Genomic DNA, 25,863 nt, shown 5'->3' with positions numbered 1-25,863 from the left:
AGGGACCAGAAGAAATGACTACACCGAACATTTGCTGTTATGCAAAACTTGTAGGTGAATCCAAGGCTGCAGCGGGTGAGTGCAGAGGGCCTCGCCTTTCCACTTGAAGATTATGCAGACCTAATCCAAATTTTTTCTTGCAAGGCGTTATGTTAGCAAGATCGCTGTGTGCTGCCTTCTTGCTCTGTTTCTTACATAGCAAGTTATTGCCTGGTATTTCTCTAAAGATTTGGCAGCTGTGTTTTATCTTTATTTTGCCATCAGTCATTGTATCTCTATAAAGGGAGACAGGTTCATTTTATAGATGTGGAAACAGAGGCCACCCTGGGTTAAGTGGTTTGTTAAAAACATAGGTGCCCTATGTAGGCCCCAAAGCTGAATGCAAATGTAAAAGGCAACGCTCAAGAATCTAGAACTTTTTAGTCTTTGCCTTCCATTGGTACGATTTTGAGTATGGGTGTTTGCATGTGTTCGTGTCCAGAGATTGTCTTGAATTCAACTTTGTATCTCAGGTACCTGGCACTGCGCTGGACACATAAGCACCGAATACATCCATGTGGCATGAATGAAAGGGTGCCAGGAACAGAACCTTGTATTGCAGAAGATACTGGCATGTTCTTTTTTAACCCCTGTGGTAAAAACAAAACAAAACAAAACAAAAACCCTGTGGTACTATTTTCAGGCCTCCATTCCACCACCTTATCTCCCCCAGCAAATGCTGAAATCCTCACATTATTAATATGCATATTTATAACAAGTGATGATTTTCACCTACACCTGCCTGGTGAGAAGAGTGAAGGTTTTTCAGAAGTAGAATGAATTCCAATCTTTGGGGATCTTTTGTAACTTCTTTATGCTTCCACTTCCACTTTCGAAAGACAAGTGCAGTTACTTCTGCTGCTGTCACGGAGACTACTGGTATTTCATAAGCATGCACCTAGGGCCGGACGATGTGCTCAGGGTCTTATACACATCACAGTGTTTAATCTGCACAACAAACCTGGAGGCAGGTCTTCTTATCCTCATTTCACTCTGGCTCAGAGACATCAAGCCTCTTGTCTGACGTCACCCAGCCATCAGGCAGAGCCGGAAGAGGGTTGGTGACTGTTGTGGGTTCTTGATGGCTGGCCCCCCATAAACAGTAGCTATTACCGTGAGGGTCATAATGCAGGAGTCCCTGAGGCATGTGACATGATGAGTGTACAGCATTTTAATTTACGTTTATGAGCTCATTCCCTCCCTGATAAGAGAGACAGTCAGCACAAAAGCTCTCTATGCTCCAGGGGAGAGGACACTTAAGGATGTGTTAGAAGGTAAGGATGTGGGAAGTGAACACATTATTCCATAATTGTAATTGTCCTTTTGAGGATATCCTCTACAGCATTCAGCTATGGGGGTGTGTGAAGGTAGGGAACAGGAAACAGAGGCTCAGACACATGTTATCAAGTCCCAATCTACCCATGGTGGAGCTAGATGTGCTATCGTCTTGAATATTACGAAGAACAGGATGCAACATTCTTCTTTTCTCTCCTAAGAGAAATCTGTTGCTGTACCATCCGCCTTTGGGCCAAGTGTGGCATCCCACAATGTTTCAGCCGACAGCTGCCAGAACAGAACAATAACACTAGCTGTGTTATCTGCTGACACGGAGGACAGGAATACGCTTACAGCCTAGACTTGGCTTCTTGCCTCTTGTTAAGGCACCAAGCAGCTGGGCTTACTGACAACCTCCCTGAGACACGCGAGCTTACTCTAGCACTATTTAAATCTCTCTCTGTGGTGTATTGCCTTGTTTCCTTCAAGCCTGTTACCCCTTAAATCTCACTTCTCGTTTGTTTGCATCCCCTAGACTAAAGGAACAAGAATATGCGTGCATCAGAGGATGTGAATCTGGGGGGTGGTAGACCCCAGCTTGAATAGGCTTCAGGCCAATCTTGAAACAAACCTTGATATCTCAAAAGGTAAGACAGAGGCTCATGCACTCTTGATTTCTGGAGGCTACGGGTAGATTAAAAAGTAAATATGCCTTTGGGGTGACTGGGTAGCTCAGTTGGGTAAGCACTCGACTCTTGATTTCAGCTCAGGTCATGACCTCAGGGTCTTGAGATGGAGTCCCACCTTGGGCTCTGGGCTCTGGGCTCAGTGGCTCAGAGAGGAGTCTGCTTGAAGATTCTCTCCCTGTGCCCCTTCCACAACTCTCTTTCACACATGAAAGCTCTCGCTCTCCCTCTGCTCTCTCTGTCTAAAATAAATAAATAAATCTTAATTGGAAAAAAAAAAAAAGCCTAACCTTTGAAACCCAGACCAATGAACAGAGAGAATTCCTCCTATTTAAAACTGAATCCTCTTATTTAAATTATTATTTTAGAGCTATTATTTATAGCTTTATAGAGAGACAGAGACACAGGCAGGGGCAAAAACAGGTTCCTTGCAGGGACCCCTGGGTGGGACTGGATCCCAGGACCCCAGGATAATGACCTGAGCCAAAGCCAGACGCCCAACCACTGAGCCATTCAGGTGCCCCCTCTCTTACTTAAATTATAAAATCTTTTAGACTTGAATTTACTTAATATTGAAAACTCTTTAAAATGACTTGCTGGGTTTTTTTTCAAATGTGTAGCCTTGAAATTCTTATATTCTTTGCCCCTCTCCATCCCTATTCTAGAATACACGCAGGTTAAAAAAAGAACATTAATCATACTGGGTAGGCAGTGGTCTAAACCCCACTCTGCTGCTCCACAGCTGTGTGACCTTGTGGAAGTGCTTTCCTACTCCCATCCTCAGCTTCTCTATCCCTAAGATGAGATGGTAATTTCCATTTCTCAAGTTCCTTTTGAGCTTTAAAAGGCTATGAGTTTTTCTTATTCCCATTCCACACTTCCTGCCAAACTGGCCCCAGAATCTTTTTTTTTTTTTTAAAGTAGGCTTCATGCTCCGTGTGGAATACAACACGGGGTTTGAACTCATGACCCTGAGATCAAGACCCAAACTGAGATCAGGATGAGTAGGATGCTTAACTGACAGAGCCACCCAGGCACTCCTGCTTCCAGAATATTTTAATACCCAATCTCCAAAACTATTGTCGTGGCCTATTCTGTCCTATACTGTTAAAAAGAGAGAGAGAGAGAGAGAGAGAGAGAGAGAGAGAGAGAGAGAGAGAGAAGAAAAAGAAACATTTGCTTGTTTTTAACTACAACTCAACCTAGTACTTACTAGGCACGGACTCAGAATCATTTTTTCCTTTGTCCTGTGGCAGCTAAATTTTTATTTTCTCATCATGGTGAACAGTGTGTGTCCGGTAATATTTAAACGAATATAAAAATTACCAAAAAAGAAAAAATCTAACTTTTGGCTGTCAGTTACCGATCTGCATTGATAGCTTATAGACACTAGATGGCGATACAGGTGCACCAAATAATAAACATTCCCTTGATTGGTCCAGCATTAAAATCCCAATGATTGAGGCCAGAACAGGTTAACACATTAGTTAAAGAAACAAAGTCAAATATAATCAGGTGTTGGAATGTTAGCTAATACTCCGAATGCGTTCAGTAACCTAATAGTTATTGAAAGAAAAGATTGTTAAACTAGAAATTAATTTATCCTGCTGCTGAGTCTATCTTTAAGCTAATTCTTGGGGGCAAGAGTTGGCAATAAACACACGATCCCTTAAGATGTATCTAATTCATACTTTCATGTCCATCTTTGGCCTTCATTTTTTTTTTTTAAATAGCAATTATTTGGGATGGAGTGTGCCTCACATGTATTATTCATAGATGAAATACTATATTCTGAGGAGGAGTGTGAGTCCTAAGACACTGGCATTTTAAAGGAGAAATGGTCCACTTACTGTAAGCTGTTGGCAGGACCATTATTGACTGGCAGGATCAACTGGAAGCACTTTGTTAGTGGATTAGGTTGCCCTGGAAATGCCTTCCTGAAACTCTAATGATGCACTTAAGGAAGCCCTCTGGGACAGGAGTAAAATGTCTCTTCTCCGGGCGTGTCTTCCCCCGGAGTCCTCTTGGGATGAGCTGGGAGGGGGCTGGGGGACGTCCAAAGAGATGCTCAGTAAAGGCACCGCCCCAGGAAAAGGCTGCAGGTAACCCTGTCTTACAGGTAAGCTAAGATGATGACCTGCTGATGTCAACTCTGGGCTTTCCGGGGGTATCAGGGCCTCCTGTATTCTTTGGAAAGCACATCACTGATTCCGGAGAGACTGTATTCATTCATTCATTCATTCATTCGTGTGCTGGGGGTAGGGTGGCAGAGGGATGGAGAAGAAGGGGGAAACTGAGGGCATCCGAAGGAGAACAGGGTTTAATCCCCTTTGATTTTTAAGGCAAAGCCGCTTTCGTGGCTTGAACACTGGGGTCCTTCGCTGTGCGTTCTTCTTCTCTCTCTCTCTCTCTCTCTCTTTTTTTTTTTTTTTAAAAAAAAGCAACAGAGGGGAAATTTGCCCTTCAGCGGAGATTCGGAGCATGTGCAAAGGGTCGGTTTGTAGATCCTCGGATGCAAAGTCACTGGCGTTTCTGTGGCCGCGGGGTTGGGGTCCCTCCTGGGGAGCGGCGGCGGCGGCGGCGGCGGCGGCGGAGGTGCGGGGGCGGGAGCGAGCGGCCAAGCGGGCGCCGCGGCCGCCTCGGGGCTCGGGCAGGACGCGGAGGGCGGGGTGGGGTGTGGGGGGGGCGGCGGCGGCGGCCGCGAGCAGGACGGAGCGCGAGGCGCGAGCGGCGGCAGGTGCGCGGCGCCCCGGGCGGCCCCGGGACCTCGAGCTGCGCCGCTCTGCGCCGCTCTCCGCCGCTCTCCGCCGCTCTCCGCCGCTGTCCCCAAGCCGTATTCCTTTAAGATGATGTAATAGGCATTTCCCTGGACGGTGTCCCGCCTGCGCCGCCGACACAACAGCCTCCGGGCCGCGCGGGGAGCCGTGGAGCCGCCCAGCCCCGCCGCCCGCCGGAGGAGCCCGCGCCCCGCGCCCCGGCCCCGGCCCCGCGCCTCCCCGCGCCTCCCCGCGGCTCCCGGCGGCTCCCGGCGGCTCCCACCTGCCTGGGAACATGGGAGTCCGCGGCCCGGGCCGGCAGGGGGGGCGGCTGCCTGGGACCCCAGCAGGGCGCCTCTGCCTGTCTTTCTGCTTCTGGGCTTTCTGAAGAGCTGCTAAGTCCCAGGACCTCTTCCAACTCCCTTCTGTTTTCAGGATTCTTTCTAAAGGTCTGATTTTTTTTTTTTTTTTCCCCTCTCTCTCTGTCTCTCCCTTTTTACTGGAGAAGCTTCGGTTAGGGGTTTTCTCTGCCTGGCTTCTTCCACCCGGACACCTCTCCCCACGCTTTAACTTTTTTGTGACTTGTTTCAACTTGAGATTGGGAGTGGATACATTCCTATATACGCACATACAAATATGCATTTATATGAATATTTATATATATATATAATTATTATTTTCTAAGAGCACACCTCTCTGGCACTTTTCATTGATGCCTCCTGTCCTTTACCTCTTTGGGATTTGGCAAGCTCCGGACTCTGTGGCTGTGGATTCTGATTGCTTTGCAAATGGGTATTTCTTCACAGGAACTGGGTTTCCAGCACTCACTAAGGTAAGTTCTGAGACTTATTGTTTTCCTGTCCAGCTTGGAGAGAGGGGAAAAAAAAAAATCAGCTTTAGAAGTTGAAAATCTTCTGTTCCTTTTTAAAGCAGGAATACAGAGAGAAATATTTTTGATACTAATTGCGGGAGACAGAGGCATATGGATAAACATGTAGACACAAAATAGCTTGGGAGAAGCTACAATTTAGTTGAAGAATGGCTGAAATCAGTAGTTCCAGGGCTGCTTATGTAAAATAATCTCTCCCTCCCTCCCCTCCCTCCCTCCCATCCTCCCTCCCTCCCTCCCTCCCATCCTCCCTCCCTCCCTCCCTCTCTCCCTCCCTCTCCTCTCTCCAGTGGTGTCTCTTTTTCTGACTCATGCTGGGTTTGAGGAAATAATTTTCTCTCTTTTCCTTCAGACAGACCTCTGAGTAACTGGGGACTTGGCCTGCCTTGCCTACTGAGCTTGGGGCAGATCGGATGGAGATGAGTTGATGATATGCTATGAAGTAATAGCTCACCACCAGCCAGGGTTTAAACTACTTTCGCAGCATCACTTCACCTGTGGACTCTTCTAAATTTTGCTTTCTTGGGGAAAAAAAAAAAAAAAAACCGGGGTAAGAGAAGGTCGTTTTTTAACAAGTTAGCATCCTTCTTCCTCTTTGACAAGTTGATGCAAAGGATAAGGCTGTGACTCCATTGGATTGCACCTTCAAATCAAAATAGGAGAAGAACAAGAAGAAAGGGACAATGGCTTTGAGTGGAAACTGTAGTCGTTATTATTCTCGAGAACAAGGGGCTGCAGTTCCCAACTCCTTCCCTGAGGTCATGGAGCTGAATGTTGGGGGTCAGGTTTATTTCACCCGCCATTCCACATTAATAAGCATCCCTCATTCCCTTCTGTGGAAAATGTTTTCCCCAAAGAGAGACACGGCTAACGATCTAGCCAAGGACTCCAAAGGAAGGTTTTTCATCGACAGAGATGGATTCTTGTTCCGTTACATTCTGGACTATCTCAGGGACAGGCAGGTGGTCTTGCCTGATCACTTCCCAGAAAGGGGAAGACTGAAAAGGGAGGCTGAGTACTTCCAGCTCCCGGACTTGGTCAAACTCCTGACCCCTGATGAAATCAAGCAAAGCCCGGACGAATTCTGCCATAGTGACTTTGAAGATGCCTCCCAAGGAAGCGACACGAGAATCTGCCCTCCTTCCTCAGTGCTCCCTGCGGACCGCAAATGGGGCTTCATTACGGTGGGCTACAGGGGGTCCTGTACCATGGGCAGAGAGGGGCAGGCAGATGCCAAGTTTCGGAGAGTTCCCCGGATTTTGGTTTGTGGAAGGATTTCCTTGGCAAAAGAGGTCTTTGGAGAAACTTTGAATGAGAGCAGAGACCCTGACCGAGCCCCAGAACGATACACCTCCAGATTTTATCTCAAATTCAAGCATCTGGAAAGGGCTTTTGATATGTTGTCAGAGTGTGGATTCCACATGGTAGCCTGTAACTCCTCTGTAACAGCGTCTTTTGTCAACCAATATACAGATGATAAGATCTGGTCAAGCTATACTGAATATGTCTTCTACCGTAAGTACAAAGGGTTCTTAATGTTTTTCATCTGTATCAATTCTCCTTACAGATGTTTATGGTCTGCATGTCCAGTCAGTGTCTAAGGAATACACTCTGGGATTTTTATTTTAAACTCATGAGGTATATATAGCTAGAGTAGTAGAGGTTCTAATTGAAGTCTCATGTCATATCTAAGGCAACTTTTATCTGTTTTATCAATGACATTAGAGAACATTCAACGGCCTATGCAAATGATACTGGTTTAGATATACTGGGAATGGAAGCAGATATCTCAGATATCGAATTGTGAAGAGAAGATGATGGTTCGATCTTGGCTCTTGGTCCACGGGAGGTTGGCAGACTCAGAGTGGATAAAGTGGTGCTGTCCAATCTTTTGTGTGAACTTTGGGATCTGTTAAGCTGGTTGCTCCAGGCTTGCTTTCACTGGGGCTCTGAGAACACAAATGGCTGTTGCACAGAATGACGTGGTCTCGGCTAGATAGATGGCAGTATAGACTGACAAAAGACCCCCTGGCTCCCCCACTAAGTCTGAAATTTGCTTTTATAGGCTTTACAGATTTGCTGTTTGAGTCTTTAGCATTTTATACTGAGACTTGAGTTGCACTGCGGACTTAATTAAACTAAACTTCATTTAAGACCCATCTAAAAGGAAATAGCTCTTTGAGAACTGTCAATCACAAGCAAATATCTTCAAACACCTGAGGTGATAGAATTACTGACATAAAAGGGAACTAGAGGGGGGAAAATGAGTGGAAACAATTGTTCTGAAGCTTTCTAAGTAAGCCTTTCTTAGAGGTCAATGCATTGGCTTAAGTGACGACTTCTGCTACAGATTGCTTTGTTTTATGAAATGGCATCATTCTAAATAAACTGTAAACTGTTGATTTCTAAAGGGAGAATAGTGAATCAGTCTGTAAAGTTTAGTGCTTGATTTAACAGTAGATTTTCACCAGGGCCTGGGAATGGGGTGAGATGAATTCCCTAAGAAATGTTTCTATTAGCATTCAGTTTCCTCTATTCTTATTTTAAGGCAAATCCATAAATTTGGAGGATTAAAATGTCTAAGTTTTTTAAAACATAAAGGTATGACTGAATTTCTTGGACTGATTTTTGCCAACGGTTGTGTTTCTCCATGTGGAGATGGTGCTGGGAACATGATAAAGAAGCCGGCGGCAAGCTGAGTTGTTCTGTGCTGGGTTTATCACACATTAGATTTTTAGAGGTGAGGACACATGGATTGTGTGGAAAGGACAGCCTGTGGAGCAAAATGAAGTCAGCTATCAGTTCAGGAACATACTGATGTATAATAATAAGCATTATTTGGTCCAACAACCCTATCAATGGCCTTGATCTATAATCTATATCTTCCTGGATGCTGGAGCTTAGTCACCAGATACTGCTTTTCTTTCTTTGGGTGTAGAGATAAGACTGTAGCTTTTTAGCCTTCTGTGAAGGAATCTGACATTATCTGTATTTCTGTAGAACAAATATCTGTTCCTAAGTTTTTGGAAAAATGCATCTTAGAAAGAGTTCAAATCTACGTTTGTGATATTTACCTGGTTCTGCAATTTCTAATATTTGAATGTAGCACTCTGCGAGGCTTTAGACAAGTAAATGAAAACATACCAACCATAATCCCCACAAAAAAGACATTAGATTTCTGTCACTTACTCATCTAAATGAGACCCCAAACCTGAAATGTATTTGCCTGTTAGCTCACTGACATTTGTGTGTTCATCAAAGACTCATCCGTCTAACACCATGTCCTCTTTATATTGCTCTGAACAGGTTCTGCTCTGCTGATCATATAATTGCTTCCTTCTTTGTTGAGTTGCTGAGAGGTTGCTGAGGAGCAGTTTGCTCTCCATCACTCATGGACAGGCTAGCATAAACAATGCAACTTCATATTGCACAGCATATATATTTTATGTGATATACTTCCCTTTGTACCTAACATCCCAAGCTAAGTATTAACTCTTCCTCTGTCTTAGGACCAATAAAGCTGACAGCTGGCTTTCTAGGGTGCATAACAGCTTCTGTGCAGACGTTTAACCATAATTATTTAATTAGAAGCTGCCAACTGTGCCTATATAAGCATTAATTCATCAAGCTGTTGTGCTCGGGTTAATGGGCCGAAACTATGGGAGGTGCTCTAAAACAGGGAGTTGACTCTGCAAAGATGCTCTTCATCCAGCACTAGCCCTGCCCGGCCTTGCCCAGCCCTGCCCAGCCCTGCATAGCACTGCCCAGCATGGAGCCCCGATGTGCACTGTGCAAGCAGAGCACTTGGAACCACCACTTCAAGATTGGAAGGGGCCGCATGTGTCCCCAGGAGCATCTCCACATCATTATATTAAAAAACAAACAAAACAAAACAAACAAACAAAACAACTACCAGCCAACCAGCAAACAAACAAAAAAAAATGCTCTTCAAAAAGAAATTCAACTTCCTCTTTGGTTGGAAAAATTATATTGTATATACAAACTCCTTAGATCCAAGCAATCAGACTCTTCTAATAGTGTGGGGATATTGCAAAGTCATTTTGCCTGGATCCATATCACAGTAAAAAATGAACAATGAGAAATAAATACATTCATAGGTTGGCTGACAGTCATGAGGGGAGACTCCTTTCTTCCCGTGTTTGCCTCATTTTCTTCCAAGTTTTCCAAGGTGAAATTGAGAGACCAAAATCTCCCTGTCAATCATTAACAGATTAGATTCTTGCTTTTAATCTTAATATAGACTTAGAATTGATGGTGAAATTCAGGTAGACTGTATGGTTAATGTAGAACTATGAACAATTAAAGTCAACAGGTGTTCATATGTGTTTAAGAAGGTGATAAGAAATGTGTCTACATTACTTACACACCAAAATATGATATGTGAGATGGTATGGATTATGATTCACTTATCAGCAACCAGGAAAATGTGATTGATGTATCATAAAGAAACATCTGGAATAAAAAGAAAAGAAAAAATATATGTAGGGGTGCCTGGGTGGTTCCGTCAGTTAGGTGTCCAACTCTTGGTTTCGGCTCAGGTCCTGATCTCATAGATCATGGGATCGAGTGAGCCCCACACTGGGCTCTGTACTCAGTGGGAGTCTGCTTGGATATTCTCTCCCTCTGCCCCTTCTTCTGCTCTCTCTCTCTCTCTCTCTCTCAAATAAATACATCTTTAAAGAGAGAGAGAGAGAGAGAGAGAGATAACTAGCCAGGATTGCCTCACAAAGCATTTTAGATATGTCCTTTGTTTTAATTTAAAACAATGTGAATGTGGGGCAGCCCGGGTAGCTCAGTGGTTTAGTGCCATCTGTAGCCCAGAGTCTGATCCTGGAGACCCGGCATCTAGTCCCACGTCGGGCTCTCTGCATGGAGCCTGCTTCTCCCTCTGCCTGTGTCTCTGCCTCTCTCTCTCTCTCTCTCTCTCTCTGTGTGTGTGTCTCTCATGAATAAATAAATAAAATCTTAAAAAAAACAATGAGAATGTACCTTTCCTTTTCTACCATCCCACTAGCTAAATAATTACCTCTTTTTTCTCTTCAGGCATTACAGGAAGGCAATACCATAAACATCAGATAATGCCTCCTTGACTCACCTGTAAATGTATTGGGAGCTGAGTAATTTGGAAAAGAGAAGTCCTGATTTTGAACCAGATACTCAATGGCTATTCATGCCAATGAGGAACAAAATCACAGGTGCAGAAAATAAATGAATCTGTTCGTTAGAGCCATCTTCCAATGCTTGAGATTAAGAAGACTATTCTTGGTTGGAGAGAACTATACACATTTTTAAAATCCTGCTCATGAGTGAGTTACTTCAGACAAATGCCTGAAATACTCAAAATCAAAGGAATTTGCCTTTAATTTTACTGTGATAACTTGACAAGTAGGGAGTTTAATTCATAGGATGCACACTCCAAAAACATCCCCTCTGAGTTCTGTGAATTATAGTAGAGACACCGACTCATCGCCTTTTCAACAAATTGCTGCTTGTCGGTGCATTTTCATCTTCTCTTTACTTCATTTCCTTAAATTTAAAGGTTGTTTCCACAAAACTCTCTAAATTGCTTTATACACTGTTAATCTTAAAAATGAAGCTGCTAGTTATTTTACCAGCAAAACTAGGTTTATTTGGAAATAGTAGAAAATTGCAATTCAGGATAAGCAAACGAAGGCAAAACCATAGGCAAGTTAGAGAACAAAGGGGAGAAATTCTCTTTTATGGAAGAGGAGGAGGGTAGTATCTAGAAGGGCTGTTATAAACAGAAGCCCATTGGAGTAAACTGGGAGTTTGCAGTATAGTGGCTTTTCATTGGCTCAGTTGTGTTAGTCTCTTTTTGGCTGGGCCAGGGGAGTAGCCAACCTTTTGCCCTCCTGGGGGGTGGTAAAGCAGTATGGACTTGCAAGGTCTTCTCTTCCTTCTGAGTCTGCAGTTGATGACACATGGTAGGGTGTAAGTTTCCCCTTCTAGAATCTGGATTCCAGTTTAAATGAGGTTTCCTTTTTTAAAATAGTACACAGTACTTCAGGGTTGTTGACTGAGATGGGGTGTTGGAGAAAAATCTATCAGAAAATGAGTTCTCAGAATTCAACTGCATGACCTTGTATTGGGAAGAAGTATGTGGTTGTGGCTGCTGCCAGCCAATAACTTACCCAACATTGACTTTAGAAGCTTCGTTAAAGGGAGAGGGAGATGGTGTGTTCTTAACAGGTAGAAATGCAGCCATCCTGAAATGATTCTAGATCTTTTCCTATTGGTTACTCAAAAGATAGCAATGATAATTTCTATTTTTACTGCTCATAGAAATATGATGTTGGTACATTCAAAAAGAAGCGACAGAGCAATGTAGTCAGAACTGTGAAGGTTTGGTCTTTACCACCATCTACCTCTCCTCTTTCTGTGTTGTTCTTCTGTCTTCTCCATCTTAGAGACTCTCCTAGTCCTGTTTTAGTCATTTCTGCTTTTGAGTTCTTTCTAGCCATTGTCAGTAAAAATTCTCTTCTGCCATACATTTAGAATACTTTTAAGGCATAGTGTACTTTTCTCAGGGGTTTTGGTACATAAGAAACCTTCTGATAGTTGTAAAACAGGTAACTTAGTATCCCAAAAAGAGTGTTCTTAAGATATAAGGTTTCTTAATTTATATTTAAAAAATATAACACAATTTAAATATAAGGTTTCATCATGAAGTTGAACTGGACACATGCTTGGGCAGATATGAAATGGTAATACTCATGACAAAGGACAGGCGTATGGATGTAATTTCCTTTTAGCTCTTTAAAGTGCTGTGCTCTGAGCAATGGGCTCAATATAAGAGTGACATAATCATGCTAATAAAATATTTTATTACACTATTTTCACTTTCATGCTGAATAAGATATGTTACCTGAGCCCAGTCCCTTGTGCAATTCAGGTACTTTCTTCCGAGGTCTTGGACATCACTGAACAAATTTCACAGCAAGAGAAGTGTCAGTATGTGGGCAGGATGGGGAGATCTCTGCGATTGCCCTTAAGTGCCTCAATATGTCTATATATATATATATATATATATATATATATATATATACACAACTGGAAAGAGAAGACCAAATGTCCCTGACAATCTAATGAGGTTTAGGTCTTATCAAACAAATGAGAAAAGGAAATTGCCGAGAATATGGCACAAAGCTCCATTTGGAACCCTTGCAAGCATGCACAATGAAGAGGAGTGACTGCACAGGAGAGAGTGAACATCCAATGTATATAAGAAAGTTCTTCAGAAATGGATACATGGATGCTCAGTTTCTGCATCATAACTGACTGTTGCTCTTTTTCTTTGTTTTTGTTTTTTTTTGCTATGGCTTTCCTCAAATAGTGCATTTCTTGGCAAGTCAATGAAAAAAAAAACTTCATACAGAAATTTTCAAGTGCATCCAAATGTAGACACCCAGTTCCAATAATTACAATTAACATTACAAGAGCAATCTTGTTTTGTATATATTTCTACCTACTTCCCCTTCTGTCTGCACTACATTATTTTGAAGCAAATTTCAGACATCAATCATTTCATTCATCCACAAATACATTGCTGTATGTTTCTAAAATGAAACAGATTCAAATAAAATATAACACAATACTATTATCACACATAAAATTAGTAATTCTTGACTATAATATCTAATAGATGTTAAAACTTCTTTGATTTTGTTACAGTATTTTCCTAAAGTTGGCTTCTTAAATCAAGGTTCAAGTAAGGCCTATCCATTATCTTTGATTACTGCTGCTTCTTCAAAATTTTAAAGATATTGCATTTATCCCATATGCAACAAAGTAGCAAAATGTATATCTTAAATCTCTCTTAATCTCTCCTTCCCACCCTCCTTTCCTCTTTCTCTTTCTTTCTTCCCATCTTTCTTCCCTTCCTGTCTCCCTTTCCTCCTCCCTCCAACCTTCCTTTTTTTTTAAAGTCAATTTATTTGTTTGAAGAAACCAAACTGTTTGCCATGTTCAATATCTAGCTTTCTGGGTTTTACTGATGCATCTCTATGATTTTTGTGATTTCATTAAGACATTCTTTTTCCTGAACCCTATATTTTTGAATTTGTATGATCTAGATTCTAGATTTTAGAGACTCAGTTGGATTCATGTTCAGTATTTCTGGCAAGAAATCTTTGTAAGTGATGGCAAGTCCATTTTTTAAAATATTGAAGCATAATAAACATATAGTATTATATTAGTTTCAAGTTTATAATGGTTCAACAATTTAATATTACTCAGTGTTCATCATAAGTGTATTCTTAATTATTTTTATCTAGTTCACCCAAGGCAAGTCCATTTTTAATTTCTAATTTGCTTTGGAAGGCAATACAAGAAACCCCTATTTTTATTTCCAGGCACTCAAAAACTATTTAATATTCCCTTGCTGTTCTTTTTTTTTTTTTTTAAGATCTGTTTATTAATTTGAGAGGGAGGAGGAAGGGGAGGAGGAGCAGAGGAAGAGGGAGAGAGAACCTTAAGCAGTCTCCGTGCTGAGCACAGAGCCCAACACAGGGCTTGACCTCACAACCCTAAGATCAGGACTTGAGCCAAAATCAAGAATGAATGCTTAACCAACTGTGCCACCCAGGAGCCCCTCCCTTGCTGTTCTTATTATTAAAATGGGCTAACATCAAGGGTATAGTGAGCCTGCCGAGATGTGTGGCAGGTCCTATACACTGGGAAGAAGATTCATTTTGGGTGGGAAAGTTTCCCTCCTGGCTATTCAAATTTTATATTCTTGGATTCTTTCAACTGTGCTCAACTGCACTGAACTCATCATCTGTATTCCCCAAACCTCCTGTCTTACTTGTGTTCACAGTAATTGCTGTCGTCAGTCACTCATGTCCTCAGGGAAGAATGAAACCTGGGTGGCATCCCTGACTTCCTTCTTCCCAACCTATGATGAGTCCTACCAGTTCTTCATTTCTCTCAAGTCCATCCATTTCTTTCCATCACTGATGCTACCGTGGCTGACACCACCAGCATTGCTTTTTGTTGCCTCGAAACCCTGGGAGCTTCCCAAGTGAAATCTGAAACCAAGCTTTGTATGCAGAGGGCAGGAAGAGACTGAAGAAAGGCAGATCTCTCTAGATTGGCAGCTAGCAGGCTTCATAAGCAGGAGAATGTACTTATAAGGCTGGTTTGGGGCAGCCACAAGACAAATAGATTCTGCATCCATCTGCCAAATCTTAAAAGTTTACATAGTGGCCTTAATGGGGTTCAGTGACATAAACCATCCAGATGGTCGCAACACCATATCACTATCTCAGGCTGTGTCCTTGGAGCAGCTTCTGGGAGCAGGGAAGGCAAGCAGAAAGCATATTCCAAAGACAGGGAAGGGTTGAAGAGCCTCCGATTTGCCTGGGTTCAGCTCACTGGTCAACCAGTGGCTCTTTCTTCTTGATGACCTCACCCAACACTTTTCTAGACTCCTGCAAAGAAACTTAAATTGTCCTCTCTACTTCAAATTCAGTGTTATCCCCTTTGGATCTGTCCTCCCTGCTGAAAAAAAATGGTGAGATTTCTAAAATTCAAGCTTGACTATGTCACTCCTGCTTTAAGTTCTTCATTGCCTTGCAACTGCTCTTAGAGTTAAATGCAAACTCCTTACCAGAAATCCTTACACAGCCCCTCATGAGATGACCTCTCTTTCCTTCCCCAGAACCTTCTCTTGTCATCCTGCCCTTTGCATTTTTAACCTCAGCTATACTCAATTTCTTTCAGTTTCTGAATGCTTTTATGTACTTGCTTCTTCGGTTTTGTGTGTGATGTTCTTTGTCTGAGACTCTGCTTCCACCGGCTTTGATGAACTAAATCTTCAGGTTCCAGTCTAGAGATTCCCTTTTCTGGGAAGCCTTTCCTAGCCCACTGCATCTGGTTAGGCACTCCTTATCTTTGACCCAGAGGGTTCTATTTTCCTTTACCATGGCACAAATAATATTATACTTGATTATTTAACTGTGTCTTTTACATTTTCTGTAATCCCTGTCAAGATAGTAACTGTGTCTATCATGGTCATCACAATACCTGGCACAGTATGTGGAATAAATGTAGGTGCTCCATAAATATTTTCCAGAAAAATGAGAAATAAACGGCTGCTGCAGAGTTCAGTTATGGTCATAGATGCCACTGCCTTGCATACACTATTGCATTATGTCTTAACAGAAGAACAAGAGAGCAGTGATGGAGTGATGGCACTTTAAATAATAATAACAGTTTTTCCAAATTTCCATTGAGTGCTTCAGGCATTGGAATAAGCACTTTACATACAAATTGGAAATCTTACCGAAAGACTCATGTGCACTTAGCAACTGCACCGAGATTTGAGCTCAAGGGGACTGAGAAAAACACTTAGCAGAAGCAAAGTTCCCTGTGGTCTCCTTTTAGTTGGTTCACCCAAGCAGGAGCATATCAAAGCCCGGTGCAGTCAGGGTTTATGGAACAATCCAGGAGGGACTCAGGAGTCAGAAAAGTGTTCCAAAATTGAGAAAGTAGCTCCACAATGAAGAGAACTCTACTAGAATACAAAGAATATTATGAGACCAACCAGGTTTCTTCATAAATTCTCCTTCTGCTGAAGTGTTCTATTTCCTCCTCTCTTCTTCCCGTATATGTTAGGGATTGCTCCTTAATGCCAGAGGCAGCAGAACATGGTGGTTAAGAGCCTGGGTTTTGAGGTCCAGAGTGCTTGAGGTTGAATCCCTAGCTATTGGGATCACTGACAAAATATTTTACCTCTGTGCCTCATTTTTCTCATCTGTGAAATGGAGGTGAGGACAATAGTACTTACCTCATATGGCTGCTATGAGAATCAGATGAGTTGCTATATATAAAGTGCTTACAATGGTGCCTGGCACCCAGTCATTGCTGTGCAAGTGTTAGTAATTACCAGGGTGGCTGGGAATACTGGGTAGAGACATGGTTGCTTTCTTTAAATAAACCACCTGATTCTTTCTGATATTCCCCCTTGAACTCTTTGCTCAGTCTGTTGATACTATGCATTTTAAAACAAACAAAAACGTCCAGAATTTTTTTTTAAAGATTCGTTTATTTTAGAAAGAGAGAGAGAAAGTGCATGAACAGGGAAGGAGGCAGAAGAAGAGGAAGAGAGAATCTCAAGCAGACTCTCTGCTGAGTGCAGATCCCAGGACCTCGAGATCATATCCTGAGATGACATCAAGAGTCAGACGCTTAAGCAACTGAGCCACCCAGGTGCCCCCAAAAGTCATTTTAAAAAGGAAATTCAAATCATGTGTTGTACTTGAATCTGAATTTGCATATAAGTAAAGATCTTCAAATTCTAGTAAGTCTTTTCTTCCCCCTGGCTATTCCATCATGGAAGTCATTAATAGTGCCTTTCCCTCCACCTTGTTTTCAATGTGTGGCTTTTCAGAACGTGGGATAATGTGAGGTAGAACTGAAATTTAAGACTACAACTTAAATTATATATTCAGTCACTGCAGAATTAGAATAACATTTTATGAATCTCAACCTAGAGAATATTCTCCTTCATGGTGACAGAAAATGGTTATTGAGCATGCCACTGACAATAGGATCATTCAAATTGCTCTAAAAACGAAAACAAGACATTTTTCTCCATACTGTGAGTAGCTGCGTTGTATGGCATTAAAAAGAAATCAGAGCGCTAATGTGGGTCTGTTGCCATGTGACCTGCTCAAAAGCTGCCCATGGGAAGAAATTGATACTTTCCACTTTTATTCATCAGTCACATTCCAAAGTGGAAAACTCTTGCCATTTTTCCATCCCAATTTATACCGACCTTTTATTCTGAGTATATTTGATGAAATGTGACTGTCAATTAATTACATTGGTGAAAATAAAAGGCAACCCATTATATATAACTTGATGGAGCACTTAAGATGCCATAGAGCTGTTGTATATTGTGTTTTAAACAATAGGCTATCCAGATCAACAGTACAAGGCATCTAAATAGAGAAAAGGGTAGGTAAACTCTGGTAACGTTGACTTTCCTGTAAAGGGGACCTTGGAACAGCAGAGACATTCTAAGGACTGGAAAAAGGACAAGGTGTATATGGCTGTTAGTGGGGGCAGAAGGGTACAGTTAAAAACACTGGGAGGCTTGAGAGCTGGGGAAGTGTTGCAGTTCTGAAAATCCCCTAATCATGGAAGGAGAGCTGGCACACGATGCAAAGCACATCAAGCACTGGTTGGGAGTCATGGCTCATTGTGTTACAGCATAAACGTTCAGTTATGTCAGGTGGAAATCTTTCCTGTGGGCATGTGTCTGCAAATTTGCACTGGAATTCTAATGGAAAATAGGATTCAGTTCTCTTTAATTTGCTTTTTAGCCAGTGAGGTGAAATATCTTTTTTTCTTTAAATAGAGGGATACCTGTGTGGAGCTGTACAACTTGTTGAGCTGCATTGTCATTGTTAGTTTCTATTTGTGTAAGAAAAGTGTGCATTAAAAAATGAGCCTGGGAGGGGCACCTGGCTGGCTCAGTGACTCGAGCATCTGCCTTTGGCTCAGGTCATGATCCTAGGGTCTTGGCATCAAGTCCCGCATTAGGCTCCCCACAGACAGCCTGCTTCTCCCTCTGCCTGTGTATCTGCCTCTCTCTGTGTGTCTCTCATGAATAAATAAATAAATAAAATCTTTAAAAAAAATGAACCTGGGTGGCTCAGTCGGTTGAGTATCCAATTCTTGATTTCAGCTCAGCATGATCTTAGGGTTCTGGGATCAAGCCCTGCATCTGGCTCTGCCCTTGGCACAGTCTGCTCATCCCTCTCCCTCTGCTCCTCTCCTTGCTTGCATGCTCTTTCTCTCTCTAATAAATACATATTTAAAAAATATTTAAAATATAGGCTGGATTTCATTTTTTAAAAAATGAGCAGTTTGCTTGGCTCCTCTGGAGAAGATACTCCTGTGGCATGGAGCAGTAATGACTAATGATATAACGTGTGATACCTTCAATGCCATAAAGGGCCCTTTTTAGTCATTTGGATGCTCAATAATGTAAAATATTTGTCTGAAAAGATCTGATTGTATCCCACTTACTAAGGACCTGTTTTATAAAAAATACTTCTCTTTGTTTTGGTAGGATTGTCTGTCCATTAAGATGGGTAGGAAATATCGTATCTGTATGCAAAGATCTGATATCCTGACTCACAACGTCCTCATGCTGATGGTTTTCTAGTACTTTTCCACAATGTGTCAGGGAAGTGATTCACAGAGTGCACAGCCACCATTGATAGAAACTGCTGGCCCTTCAAACCTTTTCATCTGCATTCTTTCACACAGTCAAGGCATATAGTGAAGTGTAATTTTGTTGTCTAACACATCTTGACATCCGTTCATCAGAACAGCCTTCATTAACAGGCAGATTTAGGTCTAGCCTAAGTTACTTACACATAATTCTGTTCCCTGCCTTCTGGCTATGTGAGTAAATGGCAGGCACTGTGACCTTGGTATGCCCTTTGCTTTTGTGTGTCTTAGGTTCCTAGACATCTCTTCAATGGTTGGCCCATATAATTCTTCCAGACATATTTATTGAACACCTACTATGCACCAGAGACTTCATGCAGTTCCAGGGATTCACCTGTGAACAGGAGCATATGGTCAATTCTTTCATGGAGCATATGGCTTAGGGAGAAATTAGACTGGTAAATGGGCAGTTTCTATCTAGTGTGATGAAGAAGTGTAAATTGATATGAAAATAGAGAAGAAGCTCCTAATCTGAACTTGGGGTGTCAGAAATTAAACTGGAATTTATTTTAATGCTTGGAGAGGAGAAAATGCTTAAATCTTTAATGCATTTGTTGATTTTAAGATACTAGCTGACTGATAGTCATAAAAGTTATATCCTAGGATGGCTTAGCAGAACTTTAAGATCACCAGTAATCATTTCATTTCTCATTAGAGAAATCTCCTTAGATTTTTTTTTTTCCCAGTGATAGCTGTCTGAATGATTTTATAGTCTAGGAACCACAATCTCAAAAAATTCTTCAGTTCTCTTTTCCATGAAACCTTTGTCTTGATAAAGCATATATGCAAAATCAGAAGCTAAATGATAGCCTTACACGGCTAGCAATTGATTTTAAAGATACTTTACAATTATGTCTGTAATCTCCTTTTATACTGATTCTCAAAATGGTATATGTCATTATTATTCTTTTAACTTTAACTCAGGATTCCTGACTTACCTTGTCAGTTTCATGTACAACTCAATGTCAGTAACTTCCCCAGTGTGAACACACAGGAGGTGATCTTAGGCATTTGTTGAATTAATGAATAAATTCATACCACCACATTTTTAAATAAAGAAAATATGAAATGGAAAGGGAATGAGATTTGCTTCCAGTTTTGTTTGATGTTTACTTTTAACCGTGGGTGCATTCTATACACAACGGTGAAAGTGTGGTTGATAAACTGATGGTATCAGAACTATCTGGGTAAAAACCTTCATTCTGTCACTTCCCCAGAGGGCATCTTTGGGTGAGTGTCTTACCCTCTTTACACCTCAGAACACTCATGTGTAAAAGGGGAACAAGGAAGCCTCTCTTGGCAGTGTGGTGAGGATTAAGCCAGGGTCAAGCCATCTGATTAGCTTGTCTCATCATTAGCCAGGTATGTCACCTCGAGGCTCTTTTAGTTCAACTTACACATCGGCATGTTTTGGACCTAGAAGAAGAAACTGAGAGAATATGGAGCCATTAGAACTGATCCTGCCCACTCAAACAGCGAAAGTCCAGTGGCTGCCCACTGGTTTCACTCTGGATTATTACTATACACACTTCATTACCTCGGAGGAAGGAAAAACACAGCATATATCATCTGTTCTTCTAGTTCCTTCCATAATCTTGCCTACCCTGTCCCTTCTGAAGACACTTGTCCACCCATGGTACGCCATTACACTGGCCTTTTGACAGTTGTTTTTTCAGGCCAGTCTGTCGGCCACCTCAAGACTCTGCATTTGTATCACCTCCCCCAAAACACTCTTCCTTGCACTCCTTGCCTTTCTGAGTCCTTCAGGTAGGCTTGAACAGGTTTTCCTTGGAAAAGCTTTGGTTACCATCCTAGCTGAAGCAGAAGATGTCATCCTTATTCTCTATTCAGCACCATGTTTCCAGCATAGCACTGTTCACACGTGTGATTATCTGCTTGACTTTCTCTCTCTCCCTCAGTTGACTGTAAGCTTTATGGTGGCAGGAGTGCTCTTGTATCCCTAGAGTCTAGTATAGTGTATAGTGTAGGCCATCAATAAGTTATTTTTTCCCTATTCACTTCACCCTGCCATGTAAAATTACAATAGTAGGATTCCGTCTCATAGTGAAGGCAACTGATTATATATATATATATATATATATATATATATATATATATATACACACACACACACACACACACACACATACATATAAATAAAACATATATAATCTCTGGCTAGTAGAGTAGAAATGGATGAAGGTGAAAAAGCAGAAGGCACTCAAGGTAAATCCTGAGAGATTGGATAACAGATATAGACAAGAGTGGAAACTTGCTTTGACGAGTTACTTAGTCTCTCCAACACTCAGGTACCTCAGCTGTGTAAGGAAATAATGGACTTAATTCACTGTCTCATAGGACACTGAGAGCTGGATAGTATGACATGTATAAAGAAATGATGTTGCTTGAATAGATGTGTGCTATGAAGGCGGATATTATCTTAGCTTGAGTGAACATCAGGAGGATGTCTTAAGAAGAGAGAGATTAAATCTGCTCATTTGGAAAGTTGTTAAGTCATTTAGAAGTGCATGGTCAAAATGCGCAAATGGGTTTTAATGGGACTACAGCACTAGCATTCTTATTGTATAAGGTTGAGAAGCACACAGTCAACATATGTGGGGTCTATTCTGATCTCCTCCACTTGCGTCATGATCACAGACGTATGGTGTGAAGGTACTGGCCAAATGGATAAACACAAATCCCTTTTTGAAGCCCCATAAACTGTAATGCTGGATGGGAGCTTGTAGTGTATCTTTCACACCAGGGAGAGCACTGACTGGATTTATAAAATCAGAGCACCCTGGGAGATGCAGGATCTCGTGATTCCATGCTTCAGTTTCTTCTCTTTGAATCTCGGGCTTTAAATGAAGTCCTAGGTAGAAGCCAATATACAGAATCTTTTAAAGTGGCATCATTCTGATTTAAGTGGGAACTGGTTGTTAGACATTCTTCACCATTCCATTTCTCCTTTCTGCCTTTTTTCCTCTGGCGGCCTTTGGGGCAGTTCCAGGAAACCCAGAGCTCAGGATAGCTGGAAAACCCTAACCCAGACATTCGAAACAAATGGTGAATTTCCATCTTTTGAAAAAAAAAATTTTTAAAGATTTTATTTATTTATTCATGAGAGACACACACACAGAGAGAGAGAGAGAGAGAGAGAGAGGCAGAGACACAGGCAGAGAGAGAAGCAGGCTCCATGCAGGGAGCCCGACAGGGGACTCGATCCCGGGATTCCAGGACCACGCCTCGGGCCAAAGGCAGGCACTAAAATGCTGAGCCATCCAGGGATGCCGAAAGATTTTCTTTTTACATTTTTGGTCAGGTTCTTAGCTGTGTGTTCTACTTCTTTTATTTTCATTTGACTTATGTTTCATTCTCAGGACAAGTATAAATGGAGGATGAATTGAAGAAAGGCAATTATTAGAAAAAATAAAGAGCAAAAATAAATTAATTTTGCCTCTATCTTTGGTATATTACGGAGAAAGAAAGGTAACTAATTAACTACTGTAAATTTTTGTGTAACAACACAAGAGATGGGAGTCATTGTTATTAAAAGAAAGCCTGGAAAATAGTTTTTCCAACCAACTTCATATGTGCTCTACCTAGTACATTTGCAGTTGTTTTCTAAACTGTGAATAAAGCCTACAGTTAGTATATTATTCTATCAGATCAATATAATGTATATTTTCTCCATTGACCTTAAGAGACTATGGTAAAATCTCTGGTTGAAATGGCGCTTTCTATCTTGACATGAAGAATTAATTGTAAACGGAAAATCTATTTTGAGGATGTTTGGAAATATACCTCATATCAGCCATATTCTTCTATATAAAAACAGCAGGAACACTTTTTATCATAGCTATATTTTCATATTGTTTATAGTCTGTGATTTGCCTTGGTAATTTGCTTCCTTTTATGGGAAAACAAGTTTTCTTCCAAACAACCAGATGTAATGTAATCAAATAATTGCTATCTTAATTTGCTGCTGAAGTCCTCCTGAAGAGAAAGAAAGAAAATACAGGTACGTAGCGACCTGTATTTGAACTCTGTGATGTTACAATGATCATAGTTATCCTTTACTGAACTCCGTGTCAGGTTTACATCAAGTGTTTCTCATTCAATGCTCTTGAAAACTCTACAGTAAGAGACTGGGGCTCAGAGAAGTTCAACTTCCTCAAGGTCACTGTTGGCGGCTGCTTCAGAATTTCTGTAGAGGAAAACCAAGTAGTGTTAAGTTTGAGAGAAGTTCATTTGTTCATATCAAGAACAGGGGGAGGTAAGCTGATGGAGAACGAGGGTGGGTGATGAGGCTGTATTTTAACCTCTCCATCCCTCAGACCCAAGCTGCTGCTGTAGGATCTAATAACTGGGACAAGCAGAATTAAAAAACCCCAGTTGCCCCGACCCCAGTTCTCATACTCTTGACTGTCATGCCATACCACAGAAGTACCAGATGGCAGTGCTATCTTTTTTGAACTGCCAAAAGCAGCTCTTCAAGGGAGCCACCTCCCAAGATTAAGTGAGGAGCCCACATACAGCCTCCAGGAGGGGGTGGGATGGCAGAAGGTGCTGGACAGGGATGATTTCCCATTCTTTTCCCCTTCAAATTTCAAGTCTTTCAGAGCACGATTTCCCCCATGATACAGCTTTAAAAAAAATAAACCAGATTGGGCTGAAATCTGCGAATCTGTCCTCAGTTACCCACACAGAACTTCTGGGACACAATCTCTTCTCCCAGAGACTCCTACACAGCATTATTTTTAAGAACTCGATTTCCTAGGTACCACAAATACGAAGAGGCACAAGATTTCATAGTACAAAAAGATGTCAAAAACATTTGAAGTGGAATAGGAAGAATTTATCCTTGTCTTCCTAAATACCTAAGCAAAAAGAAAAAAAGAAAAATATACATACAAATGTATAAAATCCTGAAAAGTGAAAAAACACAGAGGCATATTAGCAATTTCTGGTTCTAGAATCAGTAGCAAAAGTGAAATGAGTGAGGTAGACATAAACAAGATTATTCCAGATTCCCAGGTGGGCATTGTTGGTCCCCAGAGAAAAGGCACATTTAGACGTGAACTTATGACGAGAACTCAAAACACTATTTAAATCATAAAAAATACTGAAAACAAGCTCCTCTTTTAGCTCACCTAGTTTTTACTTTGGGGATAGTTACTTAATATAATTGTCTTTAAGTATTTTATATTAATGATAGCTTTATACTACCTTAGTAGCCTGGCCATATACAGCAGCAAGGTTATAACCCAAAACTAAAAAGAAACATCGATTCTTGGTTTTAAAAGCCATTGACCTTCTTAGCCCTGTTCCCTTCTAAATCTTGATGAAAGTCCTAGAACCCTAGAAATAAAGAGGTATGAAACTCTTGGCTTTTCCCCATGTCTTAGGGTGTTTTTTTTTTTTTTAAATATTTGTTTATTTACTTATGATAGACAGAGAGAGAGGCAGAGACACAGGAGGAGGGAGAAGCAGGCTCCATGCCAGGAGCCCGACGTGGGACTCGATCCCGGGACTCCAGGATCGCGCCCTGGGCCAAAGGCAGGCGCCAAACCACTGAACCACCCAGGGATCCCCTTTAGGGTGTTTTATTTACTTCATGTAACTGTTTACTCTTTTCTAACATTAATTTTAAGTGCCACTGATTGAGTCCAAATCACATAGCAAAGTGCTTTGTAGATATTATCATGTTCTCTCTTCAGAACAACTGTAGGGGGTGAAGATTATTTTTTCCATCTTACATAAGAGAAAACTGAGACCTAGGAAGAGCCTTACCCAGGTTCATAGCTAGTGAATAATAAAATCAATATTTAGACCCTGGTCAAGTCCATCTGACTCTAAAGACTGAATGCTTTTTTAATTACTAAATTACCTTGGATAGTACAGAGCCTTCCTATAAAGTGAAATATTGAAATTAGTAATACAGAAAATAAGATAAAAAGAGGATTTTAAAAAAGATAGTAGAAGAAACAGTATACTTGTATGCTGACAGGAAGGTTCTAGTTGTTAGGGAAAAAACAGACAATATAGGAGAGGAAGGAGAGAAAGTTGCCTTGGATAAGTAAGAAGGAATGGGATTGAGTGCATAGAGTTTACCCTCTGTTATGAACCTCATCAGTTCATCCAGAGTAATAGGGTGTGCGAATATGTAATAGATACAGTAAATGTATACACACATATGTATAGATATGTATGAAAATGTAATATATATGTATATGAAATAGTAATAGAATATATGGGTATAAATATGGTTGGTACACTTTCATAGGAATTTACTGATGCTCCTTTGGGTCACTTCTATTTGTTCAGGAAAATAAGAAGCTTCAAGACTGAGGATGTAAAAGGAAGTATTTGAGGTTTGAAGAGAATAAAAACAGTATAAAATAGTTAGCTAGGATGGTGAGGAGTGAATGAACTAAGGGGTTGTATTATTGACTGGGAGCATTAAGGACTCCCTTCAAGCAAGTGGCCATGAATTTAAAGTGAAACCATTTAGCATGGTTATACATGTTTCTCCAGCTGCATGGATGCATGTGGAGAGCAGGTCCAGATGTGATTTTAACCACTGGGTGTAAGGTTTTGCAAAGTGGGGGTAGATGAGTTTTATGCAAGAGAGTTATTAAAATAACTGATTATTGAATTTTAAGTTACTGAGATATTCAGTGGGGGCATGAAGGACAATGAAAAGGTACAGGATCAGTGGGTTGAAGTCTCTAGGGAGTCAAAGAGTTGTTGGAATCTAGTATTGGAGAAAATGAGCTAGAAAGTCAGGAGGAGATGGTGGGACTTGTGAAATTGGGCTTACAGGGGGTCAAGCAGTTGATAATGACACAGTGTGGGCCATGACCGTGAAAGTATGTGGCCAAGGGAGGGTGGAAGATGTAATTATTGGAAGAGAGAGGTTGAGAGTATTCAA

General features: G+C 41.3%; 1 protein-coding gene across 1 annotated transcript in view; it reads left to right on the top strand.

The window, feature by feature from the left end:
- The first annotated feature begins 5,443 nt into the window (after positions 1 to 5,443).
- KCTD16 (potassium channel tetramerization domain containing 16) overlaps positions 5,444 to 25,863 on the top strand; it is a 249,698-nt gene continuing 229,278 nt past the window's right edge. The window contains exons 1-2 of the mRNA XM_055332215.1: positions 5,444 to 5,588; positions 5,998 to 7,160. Of these exons, the coding sequence (XP_055188190.1) occupies positions 6,329 to 7,160 (832 nt within the window). The 5' untranslated portion in view covers positions 5,444 to 5,588; positions 5,998 to 6,328. The remainder of the gene's footprint in view (positions 5,589 to 5,997; positions 7,161 to 25,863) is intronic.

This window comes from Nyctereutes procyonoides, unplaced genomic scaffold, assembly GCF_905146905.1.
Source record: "Nyctereutes procyonoides isolate TBG_1078 unplaced genomic scaffold, NYPRO_anot_genome, whole genome shotgun sequence".
NCBI classification, from domain to species: Eukaryota; Metazoa; Chordata; class Mammalia; order Carnivora; family Canidae; genus Nyctereutes; species Nyctereutes procyonoides.
The sequence above is the reverse complement of the archived record's forward strand: the minus strand, read 5'-3'. Positions and strand labels throughout refer to the sequence as shown.